The 19,142-nt window shown below is 43.3% G+C and overlaps 1 protein-coding gene across 5 annotated transcripts in view; it reads right to left on the reverse strand.

The window, feature by feature from the left end:
• SLC38A9 (solute carrier family 38 member 9) overlaps positions 1-19,142 on the reverse strand; it is a 144,490-nt gene that overhangs the window by 10,881 nt on the left and 114,467 nt on the right. For all 5 annotated transcript variants that reach the window (XM_085885162.1, XM_085885159.1, XM_085885160.1 and 2 more), the window contains 3 exons: positions 14,069-14,179; positions 11,965-12,071; positions 11,254-11,367 (listed from right to left, as the gene is read on the reverse strand). In XM_085885162.1, coding sequence (XP_085741288.1) covers positions 11,254-11,367; positions 11,965-12,071; positions 14,069-14,179 — 332 coding nt within the window. The remainder of the gene's footprint in view (positions 1-11,253; positions 11,368-11,964; positions 12,072-14,068; positions 14,180-19,142) is intronic.

Raw genomic sequence — 19,142 nt, forward strand, 5'->3', positions numbered from 1 at the left:
TTTCAACGGCCTCGAGAAATAACAACTTCGGAGTTAAATTTCATTAATTTTCCCGATAGTTAGGCAACCACAATAGTTTGCATCAAACTATTTAATGCACATATAATCATATTGATAAATTTTCAGAACATGTTTGGTGACCTGCAACCTGCTCTTTAAGAACGTGAGTGCACTGATAAAGAACGTATTTTAAAAAATAAATCGACGGCACTAAAATACCTGTATCAATATCATACCTGCATATGTAGAAGAGATAATGGGTAAATATACAGTATGGATGGAGGATATGGAGACCAGAGGACTGAAAGTGAATATAGGGAAAGCAAAAGTACCGATTACTGGTGTGGGAGAAGGAAGTGTAGAAAAAAAAAGAGGGGGTGGCCCTGTGCTGTCTGTAGAAAAGGTGTTGGTGGCAATTCAATATTGTACAAATCCTGCAACTGCTGGGTGCATAAGAGGTGTAGTGGCATCAGGGGTAGACTGCAGGTGTTTCCTGACTTCAAAGGTGCTGTTTGCACAGGTAAACAAGTGGCTCCAGTTTGAGTGGAAAGGTTAGTTTATAGGGATATGTCCTTGGAATGTGTAGATAAATTCTGTTACCTTGGTGATATGATTGGTGCAGAATAAATAGTGACTAAAAGAATTAGAAGTGGCTGGAGGAAGTTTAGGGAGTTGTTACCGTTGTTGACATTGAGAGACCTCTTTCCAGTTAAAGGGAAAACTTAATGCAGCTTGTGTTAGAAACGTGATGTATGGCAGTGAAACGTGGGTGATCAAAAAGGAGGATGAACGAGGGTGTGAACAAAATTAAATGAGAATGGTGAGGTGACACTGAAGGATAGGAAACCAAATGTGGAATTAATAAATAGTTTAGGTATGGAAAGCATTATTGAGGTTATGCATAGGGGTAGGTTGAGATTGTTCAGACATGTGGAAAGGATGGGGGTGTGCAGCTGTGTGAAAAGGTGTATCAATATGAATTGAATGAGAGCGAGAGGTCATCCGAGGAAAACATAGGACGTTGAAGGCCGAACAAAAGGGCTAGCTCAGGATCGTGCAGCCTGGAAAGCAGCCATCAAGTGAACCACGGCTTACACATGCAAGCATGGAAACGGCTGTACAACGATGAGGTACGTCAATAAAATACACTCGATTGTAACGATACGATGTACAATGAACCCATGTCACGTGGAAGGAAAGGGAGGGGGGGTTCAATCAATAGATGGATCACTTTAATACTTTAGCATGGACCATGTGATTGCACAGGTTAGATTCCCCTTGTAACAGGATATTTGTCAGAAGTTGTCTTGTAAAATGTGTACCGAGGAGGCAGCGAGTGTAAACTTTAAAGCAGATAGACAAAGATTTATCGTGTAAAACCTCCTGCTTAAGGCAAGGCCAGGCGGAAGGCTTGGGCACAAAGGCACATGGAAAACACAATGTACTTTAAAGGAAACAACATCATGAACTGTTTGGCCAGTGGATCACAGGCCATGGCAGTGAGTTGGGGATGTACAGCCCTGGCTGAGGGCGTAACACTTTTCTGATTGTCCACCCTGCTTGGTGGAACAGCCCAAATGGAGGTGCCACCCACATCAGTGGGTGGCCAATGACAGGACCCGCCATCCATGACGGCGGTCCCAGAGTTTACGAAGGCCATGGTTGCGCACGGCAGTTGGAGCTGGACCTTGAAGGGAGCAGCATCTCTCTCCTTGCTTTGGTCCCAAGGAAGACAAGATATCAGAGGCATCCATATTCTCGTCTCCTGGCCTCATCATAATCGGTCCCCATCACATTTATGCATGCCCGAGCCGCACTTTGCCTTGTGCCACTCCAGCCATGTGCTACATCATCCTACAGCCACAACCAGACTGTGCCTCGACAAGTCTTTGTTCCACTTTGTTGTGTGAATTGGTATTGTGGTGCCATTGGTGGGTTATGCCTTCATTTTTATTGTACGTAGGATGTGTTCCTCATTCCTACTTGTGTCTGTTGATCGTCAGATCTGTCACATTTGAATGTCTTGTCTACCCTTTTCCCCAAATACTTTGTAAATAAACACCCTTTTAATTATTTGAAGCATTTCCCCATTTTCCTGCCTTACTGCATGTTTCACCGCCGAGTTCGGCTTTCCTTTGGGTGATTGTCAGTGGTATACACACCTAGGGGTTTCCTTTCCATTTAGTGTACATATGTTGTTCGCAGTGCCAAACCCAGCCCGTTCTCCAATGACTGCAATCCAGGTTTGCATTCCACGAGTATGAATGACCGTACCAGTCGGCTTCTAATCATTTAGATCTTTGTCAGTTGGGGTCTGTAACTTCTGAGTGGCGTTGCAGTGATCACATCCATAACATAACATTTTTGAAACTTCTATTTCAAATAAACACATACAAAGTCATGTAAGGAAGTTCACCATGACATATAACGTCCAACTCCAACTGGTGATTCTCGTCCTGCTTACAGGGGAATTCGCGCATTGCGTTCCTTCAAGCCCTCGGTGTATTGCAGTTTGAGCAGAGGGTGGTGGGCTCTTGACAGAGGAGTCCAAAGTGAAGTCCCACTGGGCTGGCTACTTTGAGTGTCTGTACCAGGCTGATCCACCAGCTGGTGAGTTAGATGACAGGGGTGTTACTGTCCTTATTGCTGACCCTCCAATCAACTGTGATCCACTTCGTTTGTGGAAATACAGGCTGCAGTGAACCGGTTGAAATGGGGTAAAGCTCCTGGGATTTGTGGCATCCATGCTAAACTTCTCAAGGCTGGTAGAAATGCTGTACTTGTGTCGTTGCATGCAGTTCTGTGCTCTGCCTGGAACACAAGCATCATCCCAAATGACTGGGCGAGGGGCCTTGTTGTCCCTCTCTGGAAAGGGAAGGGTGATCACCAGGACTGCAACAACTACCGAGGGGTGACACTTCTCTCAATGCCGGGCAATTTCTTTGCGGGGATAATTCTTAAGAGGGTTTGCCGCCATCTGCTTGAGCACCAGTGCCCAGAGCAGTCAGGCTTTACCCCAAAGAGTTCAACGATTGACCGTATCCTTGCCCTTCGGGTCCTCACCAAACACAGACGAGAGTTTCGGCAGGGGCTACTTGCAGCTGATGTTGATCTCTGTAAAGCGTTCGATTCAGTGAATCGGGATGCCCTCTGGAGGATTCTTGGTCTTTGTGGGGTGCCACCAAAACTGATCAATGTGATGTCTGAACAATACTCTGGGACTGAGAGTGCTGTGAGATGTGGTGACACCATCTCTGACTTATTTCCAGTTGTTACTAGAGTTTTTCAGGGGTGTGTACTGGCCCCCACACTTTTCAGCACTTGTATGGACTGGATTCTGGGGAGGATGTCAGAGAGATCGAGCTGCGGTGCATTATTTGGGAATGTCAGGATCTCTGACCTTGATTTCGCAGATGATGCAGTCATCTTTGGGGAGACTCTGGATATCCTTTTGGGGACCCTTGAGGTACTTAATGAGAATTCGCAGCCACAGGGATTACGTGTTTCCTGGGTGAAAACTAAGATGCAGGCTTTCAATGACATCCTGGATGCTGCTTTCTTGTCTGTACCTGTTTGTGGTGAGGATGTTGAGGTCACAGAGAGATTCACTTACCTTTGCAGTGATATTCATGTCTCTGCTGGCTGTGAGCCAAAGGCCAATAGACGTCCGGGTCGGGCCTGGGGAGTCATGGATTCACTGGATCATGGGGTGTGGTACTGTCAGTACCTGTGCAGGAGGATGAAAATCTGAGTCTTAATGTTTTTGGTGCTTCCAGTCTTGCTCTACGGATGCGAGACTTGGACTCTGACGAGGGATCTGAGACACAAACTTAATTCCTTTGGTACCATGCCTCTTCGGAGAATCCTTGGCTATCGCTGGTCAGACTTTCTGTCTAATGAGGGGTTGCTGAGAGAGACTTGAATGAGATTTGTTACTTGCAGCATCCGTGAGCGTCGGCTGCGGCTGTATGGACATGTGGCTCATTTTCCTGACCTTGATCCTGCTCACCAGATTCTCTCAGCGAGGGATCCTCGTGAGTAAAGTTGGCCAATGGGCCGACCACGTGCCTCATGGTTGCAGGTTGATCGGCATCTCAAGGAGATGGGGATGGGCCAGGCATCTGCCTGGTGGATGACCAGATGGAGGCCCCTAGAGCAGAAAGTGGATGCAATGACGCTCTGCTCCGGCGCATGCTCCCATACCCGACCTGACCTCCAACTCCGATTCCCGCGTTGAGTTGTTTCCGCCCAGTGTCTCTGTCCTGTCGGCTCAACTCACGCTTGTTCACCTCATCCATCAGGGCTGTTGAACGAATGAGTCTTGTCACGTTGTTCTCTGTCATATGCTGGCCCGTCCAGGATGATTGAAGAGCTCAAATGAATTATTTATCGACACACAATCTTCATGAGTTTTAATCAACTTAATTATAACCGGATCCACACGTTAACAACTGCTCTGGAAACGAACACCTCGTTCACTCAGAGTTCAATCGAGCACGGGGACGATGGATACACACGTCTCATCACACGTCACCCATCTCTCTTCTCCTCCCTCTCGCGGGTTTACATAGTAACACAGAACGATCTCATGCCTTCCAGTAAATGCGATTCTCATCCATACTGGAAGTTTCATCCGAGAACGTTCCAGCACCTTCCCAAATCTCACCAGGTGGTTTACAATACAATACTGACCTCCACAATCAAAATTAGCTCATTGCATCTCGCAGTTTATATTACAATTTACTACAGCAAACCTATAACGTGTAACCATCAATTTTACACGTTCATGTATAAGCTTTTACGACTGATTATTCACAAATACCACAACATCTTGCTTTTAACCGACAGTGATTCTTGGGGAATGGTAAATAGTGAAGAATCGAACGGAGTAGGGTAAACTTAAACAACGCTTCGGGATTCACAGAGGCTTTTATCACACTTGTGGCTGAGAGCATTCTGTGTTATTGCACACCTCTGACGTGACTGTTTGTCCGTTGTATGAACATAAACCTGCGGAATAAATACATCGTCCATGCAACGCACAAGCACAAACAAACACAACAGCACACAAATACCACACAAAAGTCCTGGTGTGGGTCTGAAATCTGATTGCTATTCCTAGTTTAGAAATATGTCTGACATGCAAAATATGCAAAGGCTTTGCTATCAGCTCTACGAAGGTCATTTAAACACTCAGCAATCCGTGAAACGTTCAAAGATCTGGCCCCAGTTTTTTTTTTTTTAATAATTAGCTGATCAAAATTTCATCACTCAAGTTTCATGCAAATATTCAATCAAATTTGCTTTTAAAAGTAAAGTTTATAAAAAGTATGATGGTGGTTTAAGGTAAAAGGCACAAAGTGCCTTTTACCTTCCAAAAGAACAGCAGATTGCTGGAAAAGTTTGTCGAGTGGCATAGAAGCAACCCTTTTGTGAAGCGATATCATAGATGCACCTAAGCATTGTGGGTACTGAATTTCTAAGACAAAACCAAAAATGTGTACTCGTGTCACGACGTTTCTCGTGAACAGAGCAATGAAATTGCAAATAATCAAAGCTCAAATTGAAATTTACAGTCGTAATAAAAGCTGAAATTTACACGAGACTAGCGGTACAGTTCAGGCGATACCACGTGCCATGATGAAGTGCAAAAATGTTTTAAAAAAATAAGACCGCACGTCCTGAAGCTCACCTGGATCAGGAGTAAGTCATTCAACTCCCCCCCTCCCACCCCGCAGACCCCCCTAGACCCTGATTTTGTTAATGCCATGAACAAACTTTCAAACTTTGGTACATTACGGGTGATGAAGGTTGTGGTCAAGTTTCAATAAAATTGTGTTGTATGTAGTTTCGGAGAAGAGAGCAAACAGGTATTTGGGGGTGGGTTGGATCAAATTCCCCCCCCCCAAACCCTGTAGACCCCTTTAATGAGCGCAGATTTTGAAGAGGTCGATACACTTTGGTACATCACAGGTGATGAAGATTGTGGTCGGGTTTGAGGAAGGTTATGGTGTTCAAACAGGCCCAATAGTGGGATCAAAATATGAAATAAACAGCCTAACCTCAAAAAAAATTGCAAGAAAATGTTTTATCACGTTTTTCTGTCGTACTTGGTCCAGAGAACAACACATCAAAAGTTGGCCGAAATCGGACCATCAGAAAGGGCCAAACTTCGACGTTAAAAAAAGATGGCTGCCACTATTAAAAAGTGCCTCATTTCTTCTCATATCCCATCACCTTATCTGTTTTTACACATATAAGTGTAAAAATAAATAGTTTAAAACTGTTCAAACCAGTATCTCAGTGAATTCGCCGTTCTATATTGAACATTGCATACCCAAGTGACGTCATGAGGTGATCTATGACGTCATGACGCGACTTTTTAATTATTTCACAATTATGTGGCAAATTGACGATGATGAAGATTTTCGATGGTATCACTGAAGGCATGCAAGTTCATAAATTCTTCCTGATCAAGCACCTATAGTTACAGTGCTGCCATCTACAAACATCTTCAGAATATTAAGACAAAGGATTCCAATCAAAGAATACCACTTTTCAAAGCACGCCCTCTGCTGCATTAAGTTCCAACCCCTGCCATTGCTGAATGACAAAGACCACAGAATAGATCTGCTTTGGGAATTGTCCTTCCGATTTCATCTCCCAATCCCAAATTGGCAGGGAATGATGCACACACTGAACAGTAAGCGTGACCACCCAGGACAATCCTCTGTGCTGTTCCTGCCTATGATTGATATGTACCCTGGAGACAGGACAAGCATCTTGTCCACTCTCGAGTTCATTTGCAAATTTGCATCGAAGCACAACATTTCACCTGTAGTCACCTTCGACCAGCCTCTCTTTTGGAAAGCTTCTGAAATAGTGCACGAGGTTGAAGATAATAGTCCAGGAAGAGATGTTGTCTTGTTACTCGGGAGCTTTCACACATTTATGAACCTGTTGGGGGCTATTGGGACACTGATGGATGGAAGTGGACTCAAAAGATATCCGAGAGACAATCTATGGAGAAAACGCTGTGGTACACATGATGACTGGAAAGGCTGTGCAGCGTGCGTTTCGTTGGCATCTCCAAGTTGATCAGTGTCTTACCGACCAAATCATTTCCAAGATCATTGAAAAGGAACCAGAACTTGAAAGCCTGATACAGCAACTTGAGGCATTATACTCTCAAGCTGAGAATGGTGAAATAAATGTGGACAAAGTGATTGGATCTGATTGTATGGAAAAGTTTGTTCAAGTAGTAGCTTAAAAAAAAGTGCGAGTTATCGAATAATTCCAAAACTAGCAAACTCTGGTTGAACTATTAACAAATGTTAGAAGTGGCCCAGGAGCTCATTGAGGCTGATCGCACAGGATCGTGGGAAATGCACCTCTAATGCTGTATCGGATTGTTTGCCCATATTTGCTGCTGTAGGTCACCCAAATTACCTGAAATCTGCCTACCTGCATCTCAAAAAGATGAAGGCATTGAAGATTGAAAACTGCGACATGTTTAAGAAGTTCATGCGTGGCTACCATGTCATCCGGCGAAGCAACACATTTTGGGCTGGCCTTGGTCATTGAACAGACACTTATGAGGTCACTTAAAAGCACAGGGGGTTTAACAAGAGGGAGTGGGATGTCAGAACACCAAAGGGCCATCTAGATAATGTCTTATCCGGTATCCTCTGCTTACAACTTTGCCATGCAGGAATTTTGTGAAATGCGGTATACAACAAGTGAACAGCACAAAGAATCAACTACTGCAAGAATAGTCAGAGATAAAGAGGATCTGACCAAACTTGCCACAGTGCTTGGACACTATACACCATTATCAGATGAGACGACATTGCACAACATTATAACAGGGATAAATGCTGATGATGACGTGAACGTGCATGACCTTTTCATTGTTGGTAAGGACACTGTTACCAAAATCGAAGGCCAATTTATATTTTCATATTCGCACAAACGCAATACTAAAGTGAAAACCTTAGCATCAGCAAGAGCGGTCAAGGTAGCTGAAGACAGAACAATTAATCCGGCACGAATATTTCAGAGGTTTCTGGTTGTGTCGCAGTCTGGAAAGCTACGCTTAGATGAGGTGATGAAGTACGAACTTTCGCCATATCCACCCTCCTTATTCGAAGCTAAACATCAACTACGGAAACCAGACAAACCTGCGCTTCGAGGCTATACGGAACCATGCTGCGTCCGTGGATAATGCTGTCCTTCAGTCTATTCCCCAGACAGATCACTACGTCTTAGATGGAGGTTCCCTTCTACATCGCTTGAAATGGACAGAAGGAAGTACCTACAGTTCAATTGCCGATGATTATGCATCTTTTACAGTGGAACTGTATGGAAAAGCCACTGTGGTATTCGATGGATATAAGGGACCAAGCACAAAGGACAACACCCACCAGCGACGGAAGACAACAACTGTGAGAAATGCTGTCAACATTACAGAGACAACTAAATTCGTGGGGAAGAAGGATGATTTCATTTCCAATGAAAAGAACAAAAAGTCACTTATTGATACGATATCAGCATGCCTGAAGCAAAAAGGCTGCCATGTTGTCCAGGCAGAGGGGGATGCAGATGTGGATATAGTGAAAGCAGCTGTCACAATGTCCATTTTCAAATCAACTACGCTTATCGGCGAAGATACAGATCTTCTAATATTGCTTCTCTATCATGGGAAAATGGATAGTAAAGAACTTTACTTTCGGTCAGACAAAGGGAAACCAAATGTCTACAATATAAAGATTTTGAAGCAGTTACTCGGAGATGATGTTTGTACTGATTTGTTGTTTGCCCATGCCTTTACTGGATGTGATACTACTTCTAGAATCTTTGGGGTTGGGAAAAAAATCAGTGTTCCAAAAACTCATCAAAGGTGATTCTGTCTTGCATTCCTGTTCAAAGATTTTCTGTGTTCCAAATACGGATCAAGATGCTGTAGAAAGTGCTGGCTGCAAGGTAATGGTGTCATTGTTTAATGGGAAAACGTCTGACTCTCCAGCATCATTGTGATAGTTACCTCTGGAAAAAAAGTGGCGACAGCAAAGACATTCGTAACACCAGAGAGATTGCCCCCCACAACTTCAGCTACAAAACAGCACTCAAGACGAACTTATCTTCAAGTCATGGTATGGATGGGCCGGAGTGATAACATGGACATTACAAAATGGGGCTGGGACATTCAAGGGAACAAACTCACACCAGTAATGATGGACAACAACCCTGCTCCTGATATTCTACTAAAAATGATTCACTGCAACTGCTCTGCTGGATGGAACACACTTAGATGTAGTTGTAAGAAGTATGGACTTGAGTGCAAAGGGGCTTGTGGACCTTGCCAAGATGGCAACTGTGAAAATGTGAACCATGCACCCATTTTAGATGAAAACGAGGACGAATATGCTGACTTTTTTTTGCTAAAGCAGTAATGGGTGTCCCAACTGGAATGACTTCCTTGGTACCAACTACCCAGGTATTATTTCAAAGAAATTGAACACATTGGTCTCCATGGCTGTTGTTTTTGTGTGTACAAGACTGCACCTTAGTAAAAGGTATGGTGTGGCATCACGATCTTGGCATCATCATTGAATTTATGATGTCATCTGGTCATCAAACAGGATGAAAACTATTTTTGTGAACATGTTTTCATAAATTTGGAAGTTACCATGAAATCACATAAAATTACATCATGACGTCATGACACAATAAATGACGTCATGATGCGACTTCGGGACACTCCCAGCAACCTCACCTGTTTTGGTACTTATAAGGTAATAAGTTTTATCGTTAATTGTCACTTTTAAAGTGGTTGAGAACTGTTTGTTTCAAAGGTATGCATAGATATTAGGTATTTTGCTCTAATGGCAGCCATCTTTTTTGACATCATATTTACACCCTTTCTGAAGGTCCAATTTTGGCCAACTTTTGATATGTTGTTCTCTGGGCCAAACATAACTGAAAAACACCATAAAACGTTTTCTTGCAATTTTTTTTAGGGTTAGTCAGCATATTGACCCTACTACAAGGCACGGAGATAGCCAATCGGTCTGCTGGGAGCGACCCAAAGATCCCTCACATCTAAGAAGTTGTGTTCTTGCCTGTGCGGAGCCAGGACCGCACAGTCTTCCTGAATGTGTTTTATTGTGTGTGGGGTGGCCTATCAGAGGTTGCAGGTGTCATCAGTGGTGTCGTTGGGTCTATGTTTGCACTGTAAAAGTTGTGGGTGGTGTCCACAGCAAAGGCATGGAAGGGGAACATGATCAGACCTTGGCAGTAATTTCTCTGTCATTGATGAGTGGGGGTTTAATGCCTAGGATACTGTTTGGTGTAGTTGTTGTTGCTGCTGTCGTCATGGCTCTGGTTGTTGTTTGTGTGCTCCTTCCATGTACTACTAGTAATCATCCTTGACCATGTTGGGGAATGTCAGCCGAGGCCCTCACTTTTTCATCTTTATTTGCTTTTGAATTTGTTTTCTCTTCTCCGCAACTGTTCGATTGAATGAAACGATACTTTTGACATACGAGCGCCTACCCATGGAGATTTTTTTTTTTTTAAATGAAAGTTCCATCATGATTGGAAGGAAAATGTAGCCGGTGTTCCAATAAAATCTGTTTTCTGCAGTCATGAGTTGCAGAGTGTTTCACGTATCAGGAATAAACGGCCTCGACATCGCTTCACTCGGCCTCAGCTGAATTGTATATTTTTACATTACTTCGAGAAGTATTCCTCAATATGATTTTGTGTGCTCCTTCTATGTCTGTGACTATTTTAAAGGGTTCCTGTTGTTGTTAGAACTGCTACATTAAGGTCCAAATCCTGCTTCTTCCTCTGGACTTTGAAAGGAGACAGCCTTTTAAAACAAGCATTCAAATGATTAAACAGACACGAATATTTGTTCCAAGTAAAGCTTTCCAACGGTATCATTTTTATGATTCTACGACAACTGGAAGCCTTTAGAATAAGCGTGACGGACAGACGGACACTGCTTCTTTTAGTAATAGATGAGGATGTGTAGGCAGAAGTCCTGAAATTGCTGTCTACCTGTTCTAAAGGTTTCTGTGCTTCTGGCATCAAGGCATGACCACACCAATATGAGAAATGCAAACAAGTAGGTGGGACTACCAATAAATGTCAGGAAAGTTTCATTAGCTTCACTTCACTTGTAAATTTACGAAGTGAAAGTTAACTTTGAATCACCTTCGTCTCGAATGTAAGAGAAGCAAACCCCACCTGCTGTATACATGTCTTCCACAGTGGAGGAGCAGGGAAGGTGGAGAATATGAAGATACTGATGTACATGTAGGTACTCCCGACCAGGCCATACGCAATGGAAAGGTCCCTGACCTGTAGGCCACAAAGGAAGGATGAGTGCAAGTATATGAAGGCTTAAATTTCAAAGTTTTGCAATGTTTAAATGACAGTGACGTCGATGGTGCACCATCGCAAATCCCCACACCTCCCACATCAAGCAAAGTTGAAAGATGACACCAGGAATGACCCAATATCAAATTTTGAGTTAATAATCATCTGTTTTGACCCTTGGGACCTTAGTCCCCACCCCATGGGGCATGAACCGGGGGTCAAATCCAAAAATATTACATTTCATATGTCCACCAATATTGATTGCACATGCAAAGTTTCATTTTTAAAAATTTTGGTATTTGACCTTTTGACCCCACCCCAGGGAGCGGAGCCAAAAATGTTACTGCTCTCATACGTTCTTGCAATGTGTTGATCATAATTACCAAGTTTGGTGAATTTCTTCACAACCCTTTAGGAGGAGATAGCGTGACGGACGTACGGACACAGACAGACACCGATTGCATTTTACCCCGTTTATTTAATTTTAAGCTTGTGGATAAATATATATTAAACACCACTTAACACTTTCATCTTTATAAGAAAAGAACGAGCATTCACTCAGAAATTCGGAAGGCGTACGTTGTTTTCCTGATGCCGATTGTTTTTCATCACAGTGATGATGCAGTTGTGTAGAAAGAACGCCTGACTCAAAATCCCAATCATTGTGGGAAAGGTTTTGCGGAATTCTGTACACAGGTAGAATGGAAAAGGTGCGTTTCATGTAATTCACAAGCAGCCTTGTTTTCTAAAACGTGGTCAAACAGATTACAATCAAATCAAAACCAATGCAAATTGTTACCCACAGCACACAAAGAGGGAAGTTCAAAGTAACAAAAGTGAAATTCTGCAAAAATCAGAATCTAAAGTTCCAAACATGATTGGCATTTGCCACGATGAGGTAGAAGCATAAGGCCTATGTAGTGACTCTCCTCCTGTCTAATCTCTTCTGCTCTCTCAACCCTCCAAAATGCACATGTTCTTACAGTCGCCCCCTTCCCCCATCCCAAAATCCAGGCTTTCTGAACACCTCAACACACTTGTTCGTCTTTTCTCCAGCTTGTGGAATTGACTTTCAGAGACTGTCCCAATCCACTCTTCCCTCTGCAGCTTCAAAGCAAGAAGCGCACCACAATCTCATGTCATCCCCAAACCCTGAGCCCAATCTTTTCTACCCCCATTAAACATATCCGAGTCAACCCACTTACTTGCAGGTTACGATTTCCTCCTCTCCTTCCCCTTTTCTGTGTTCATTCATTCCCTTGCTCGTTTCAAATGGTTGTTTCACTGCCCTATAGTAAGTACGTTGCTTTTGTCCTCCGTCAGCTTGCAATTGCACGAGCTTCGTTTTTGTATTGTTTTTCACCAAAGATATTACATTTTATATCACGACATTCGCGGGGGATACGTTCCTGAAAAATTCCACGAATGTTGAATCCGGGAATGTTGGGGCATTGTTTAATTGGAGAAAAAGGAGGCTAGGTTCCTGGCAGTTCGTGATTCATAAGGGAAAAATCAAAAATTCCACGAAAAACCACAAATATGCAAAAAATAACAACAACAAAAAAATGGCAACACGAAGCACAGGGCCACAAATGTAAAAGCAAGTCACATTTTATGAACCGTGAATACACAAGGCTCACGAATGTCGGGGTCCGACAGTACAAAGGTAAATAAATAAAATTATTACATACACAAAGCATTCGGTGTTGTGTTCAATGCAAATGGAGAGTCCATTAACAAAAAGAAACATCGTCCTCTGAGAAAAACAAAAACAAAAAAAAAAACATTCCAAACTTGTCCAGAAGATGTGCTGGTGACGCTTCCATCACATAAATACAGTGTGTTAAAAAAGAAACTCAACCCAAGCATGTATCGTATATCATTGTAACCTAACCCTGGTATTTCTGTTTCAGTGATCATTAAGTACAAGAATATCTGATTTTCATGGGCAGCTGATTTCAAAAGGATTATGGCCACCATGTTCTCCAGAATGTAGCCTACCTGATTTATTTTGATGGGGGATTTTGAAGAACACATTGCATTCAAATCACCCTCTCACACTGGAAGAGCTACAGATCTACTGTACATTTAGCGTGTAGTAGACGGCATATTAGGAGAGACATTAAAGCAAGTGTTCGATAACACGATTCATCATACGTACACTCGTGTGAAAATCATGAAGGCCAAAATGTTCAACAAATAAGACCTAAATATGTAAGCCATTATTTATTATCTGTGTTCCAAGTTTGAACAATATTGGCAAATGCAAGTCTGAGAAATGGTTGAGGGCGTGTTCAACATCAGGCTTTTTTGTTGTTTTTTTTTTTTTTACAACAAAGACGGCTGACTGGCAGCCATTTTAGATCACCTCGTGAACCAAAATGATGTGCATTTGTACACCATCATGTGTTATCTTTGTGCCAAGTACAAATAAAATAGGTCCATACACGTCCGAGATATGGTTGCGGACGCACACACAGACACGAAAATCGAGACCAAATCCATAAGCCCTCGTTTCGGACCAAGTCCAACGGGGGCTAATAATAATCCGAAGAAGAAGAATAGGCTTCCCACCTGTCGGCTTTCAAGCCTACTTAAAAGGTTTATAACACTGAAGTATATACCTTGTTTTCTAAATAAAAGGCAAAGAGATTTTGATAAACCAAAGACACCAATGGGTTACCAGGAATATAGTGCAGGTCATTACAGCTGATCCAATGGAAATCCATGTGGAAGCCCCAGTGAGACACCTTGATGGTCACAAGAATAATGAGATAGAATATGGCCAATGTACCTAAATGGGCAAAAGGGCAAAAAAGTCGGTAAGGGCCACAACTTCCTGGGATAAGTAATAGAAAGGTCACATTTTGATTAGTTATGGAAGAAATGTGTCAACAAAACAAGAGTCAAAGTAAAATATTTCTATTTACATGATCAAAAGTTAGGTGGAATGCACAATGCAAGACAGTCATCTAGCTGCAAAGACAAAAAAACAAAGGAAAAAAAAAAAAGAAAGAAAGAAAATAATCTCACCTTTTGTTCACTCTTCCAGCCATACTGGCTCACTATGTTCATACAAATGAAAGCGCTGACATCAGTCATTAAGAAATCCCATTTTGCTTGCAGGAATGAATGTGGCCTTCTCAGGTAGTGTAACGTAAAACAGTTCCTGCTCCATGTTTAAGTGCAGATTACCAAAATAAGCTTTCTCCGGAACCGCTCATAATGAGAAAGAATCCAGATTTACCATTCAACTAGGTCGCCATGGACCTATTCTGGTTTGAGTCAAAACAACACGTTTTGGTTGTTGATTATTATTCAAAATTTATAGAGGTACGTGAGCTCAAGGATATGAGAAGCCGCACAATGATTGATGCTCGAAAATCCATCTTGAGTAAACATGGTATACCTGAGGGGTCTTAGGAAAGCCAATGTATCCTTGTTCGTGTCCAAAGAGTTCTAATCGTTCTGTTTTGATTACGGTATTCACCAAATTACTTCCAGCCCTCGATTTGCTCGTGCTAACGGTGAAGCTGAAAGAATAGTGCAAACTGTAAAAAAATTGTGGAAGAAAGCGGAGGACAAACATCTGGCTTTGTTCGATTATCGCACCACTCCCATAGGAGAACTACACTTGTCCTTTGCACCGCTGTTGATGGGTAGAAGACCACGTAACAAGCTGCCTGCAAAGCGCAGCTTCCTTGTACCAAAACCCTCCAGCTTTCATGAGGTTAAACGGAATTTTGACATGGAAAAGACCAAGCAAAAGTTCGATCATGATCGAGCAACACGAGAGCGGCCACCTATTCAGGGTCGGCAAGTCCGTATGGAGCCACTTTCTGGCACAAGAGAATGGGTTCCTGGTGAAATCCTACAAAAACACGAGTCCCCTCGGTCCTACATGCTCCAAGCAGGAAACTGCAGAGATGCCAACTTTTGGAAATCAGAATTAGGGAGGATTTGCAACCGACACCAAATAATGTGCGCGAAGCGCACATCTCGAGCGCGGAGCGCTCGACCCTTGCGGCGGGGTCCAGGGCCCGCCTTAGGGCCCTGGAAGCTCTGGGGTTCTAGACGCTCTCTAGTGCCCTCTGAGCCCTATTTTGGAGCATTTAACATGTTAAGAATTCCCACTTTTTGAACAAAAAAAGGGGAAAATTGTGCACTTTTTAATGTTACATGTATGTTAATATTAGTAAGTTAGGGGACAATCAAAGATTAACAAAAAGCACAAAAGAAGCAATATTTTTCTTACCTTACTGGCTGGTACTACTGCTGCTTGATTTTTCCATGGCAGCTTTGCTGATTGACAGCTGTGTGGCTCTTTTAGCCCTTCTGATTATGTCTTTGCTGTATTCTCTCTGGTAGCAAGGGGTGCTATGAGCTAGTTTTTCAATTAAGAGAGCTTCCAGGGTTTTGACACTCAAATTGGGACGAAATTCAGTATGATTCTTCCGTACAAGACTGAGTGCCCGCTCACATGATGCGTTCGAATGAGGAATGACCAAGATTCCCTTCATCACTTTGCTCAAATTAGGATACTTCTTGGCACCAGTGCAGGGATCTGTGAGCTGTGAAATCCGATGCCACTGCTCATCCACTCTCACTGTCTCAGTAGCAATTGTAGCTATGGAGGCGTCTGCCTGGTAGTGAGCGAATTCACTCTCAAGACTGTCTATGTCACTATCACCGCCACTGAACAGACAGGGGAATTTCTTGATGAAAAACTCCACACAGTCAAACCCCACTTCTTGGTGTAGCTTAACATCCAGCACCTGAGCATGCTTGGCTAATTCATCATCTAGCGGCCAGGTTTTGAAGATGTAATTGCAGGCTTTCACATAATATGAGCGAACTGCACTGAAGAAACCTTGGATGTCTGACTCACTCAGAGTGAAGGTGGATTTCTTGAGACTCCTTTGTTCCCTTATATACAGTTTGGCATCGTTCCCAATCATGAGGTCCTCATCATTCTTCTGATGATTTCTGTCAGAGAAGGGTACATTTACCAGAGCAACCGATGACACCGATGGTTTCAAAAACCGTACGAAGATATCTTTCAGAAGATCATTCAATTCTCCGTGCAGGAGATGAATACAGGGTTCGTCTCTTTGGAGCAGAAAATTCCCCTTCTCAAAAAGCTTGTTAGCATATCGAAGGAAGAAACAATAGAGTTTTGTTTGTGGAGACAAGAACATCCTGTTGACACGTTTTTCTCTAGATTCCTGCACAGTGTTTGAGGAAGATGCGCTTTTAGTTGTAGAACTCGTAGTACACTTAGCCGCAGGGCGATCACACTTGCGTTTACTGCCAGCAGAAGAGGTCAGACTCGTAGTACCAGATCCAATTTTACGTTTGAGGAGAGAGCTTGAGGTAGGTGCAGCCAAGGAAGAAGACCTCTGATTCGAAGGTTTTGCTGAGCTTCTATCAAGTGATTTGGCAAAAGCAGAACTTAACTTGGGTCCTTCTTTGCCTGTAGATGGGACTATCACAGTCTTTCTCGACTCTGAAGGGATCTGCTTTGTAGATCAACGTGATGAAGGGCCGGTGATGCTACCTGCTCTCAGCATTGGTTTTGGTGCTGTCCCTGCTGTCTTCCTCGCAGCAGATACTGCAGTGGTAGTGGTGAATGCTGCTCCACTAGTGCTTGATCCTGCAGTGCCAGTACTGGCAGTAGATACAGTGCCGTCCTTCTTGCTCGTTGTTGGAGTCTTGGCTACAGTTGGTTGCATTTTTCTTCGTACTTCTTCTTTGAAGAAGAGGCGAAGTGGCTCCCACTGTTCAATCAGCCTGTCTAGGCACTGACCAAGGGACAGCCACCTTGTTGCGACATGCTTCAGAATCTTGTGTGTCGGGGCATCACAGAGTTCTTGCGGTGCTTTCACTCCTTTGACGCGTTTACTACTTTTGTCCAAGTAGTAGTAAATATCGATGAGAAAGTCATCTAATTCAATGGGTAAGGCCTGAGCCGCCTTCTTGGCCGTATTGTGCATCATATGGCAAGGGCATCCCATGATGTAGCACTCTGGATTTTGTTTGTGGATATAAGCAGCGACTCCTTTGTGCTTGCCCACCATGACAGAGGCATTATCAGCACAAAAGGAAACACAATTTCCCCACGGAATTTTCCTGTCACTGAACTCATGATCAAGCAGTTTGAAAATGTTTTCTCCAGTGTAATCTTGTTTGCACGCAGGCAAACTTAGAAAACCTTGCTTCACAATCCCAGCACTGTTGTCATAGTACAAAATCAGGACAGAATATAGCTGGGCCTCACCACTGTCATTGCTACCGTCTGTAGCTAGGCTAAATGGAGCTAGTCTAGCAATATCGGCAATAGATGAAGCAGTAACATTTGACAACTCACCAATTATTGCTGAAGTTTTTGTTCTTGCACATCCATACTTTGAAGCAACTTTTGAATCTGGAAACATCTTTTGAAATAGAGGTCCAGCATGATCTGAGACTGATATGGGCAAGTTATGTTCCACAATAAATCCACTAAAGAGAAGTTCCGCTCGGGTAACATCCTCTTCCTCGCTTGTCCCTTGTTTGGTGAAATAATTCAGAAGTGTACCGGTACTCGTGCTCGAAGATCTCTCCTTTGCAATGTCTGTGTGCCGTTTGCTTCCAACGTGCTTCCGAATATCATCGCGACCTCCGTGCTCAACTGAAATATCAACGCTGCATACTGTACAATACGCATGATGAATTCCTCTTTCAGACTTTCGAATACACGGGTATTGGAGACTGTATTCGGTCTTGTACTTCTGAGACCATTTCTTGGTCTTCGTAGCTTCTTTTCTGCCATTTCGTAATCAACATCGAGGGCTTGAAGCATCGGTAACTTCGAAGTCGATGTTCCACAGCTGCAGCGCGACTCGTAGAACTCTAGCGGCTGTTAAACACCGCACGGTGGTCGCGACCGCCGGGCTGGTACGGGGCCCAGCTGCATGAAGTGAGCGTATCGCATGCATATACACTGTGCATACATACCGCATGCACTGTATTGCACACATACCGCATGCACTAAATCTCAGTGCATGATCGCATAAGCGAGATCCAGACACAATGTTTCGCTGCTCCTCATTTGAATTTGCAATTTTTTACGTACAATTTGGTAGCAGCGAACGTTATGGAGTTACCACATGCTATACGTAGCAGACGATGCTTTTCATTCAATTCTCATACTAGTACATTCTGATTAGTGAACAGTACAAAAATATCAAAATTTCGGGAGGATAAGGATACTATAGTGATCGTAAGGGCGGGAGTTTGGGTGAATTTTCGGAAGCCTCCCGATGAAATCGGGAGGGTTGGCATCTGTGAAACTGTTTGTTCTGCAGGAATCGCCAACATCTCCGGTCTTCGAACAAGCTGGCCAACCACACTGGCTATGTGTACGAGCCAGAGATGGGAAACTCAGACGATGATGAACACAAGGATACTTCCTCCCCTTTTCTTACCAGCAATGGTGATCAGTGCAATGTTTCTTCTTTGCCCCCTTCCCCTTTTAATAAATCTCCTTTGCCCCCCCCCCCCACCGTTTTGCCCCCCACTGTTGTGCTGGATGAACAGCTCCACGAACCTGTTCCTTCCACTACTAGCTCAAGCCGTGTTGTAAAATGGCCAGACAAACTGAATCTTTAATTTGCTTTGATTTTGAGTTTGTGTGATACTATGTGTGGGTTTATTATTACTACTACTGCAGTACTAGTACGTGCCCGTTTAAAAAAAAAAAATTCAAACCGCGACCA

Source organism: Eptatretus burgeri, chromosome 6 (genome assembly GCF_056783735.1).
Source record: "Eptatretus burgeri isolate ZD-2024b chromosome 6, Ebu_testis_v1, whole genome shotgun sequence".
NCBI classification, from domain to species: Eukaryota; Metazoa; Chordata; class Myxini; order Myxiniformes; family Myxinidae; genus Eptatretus; species Eptatretus burgeri.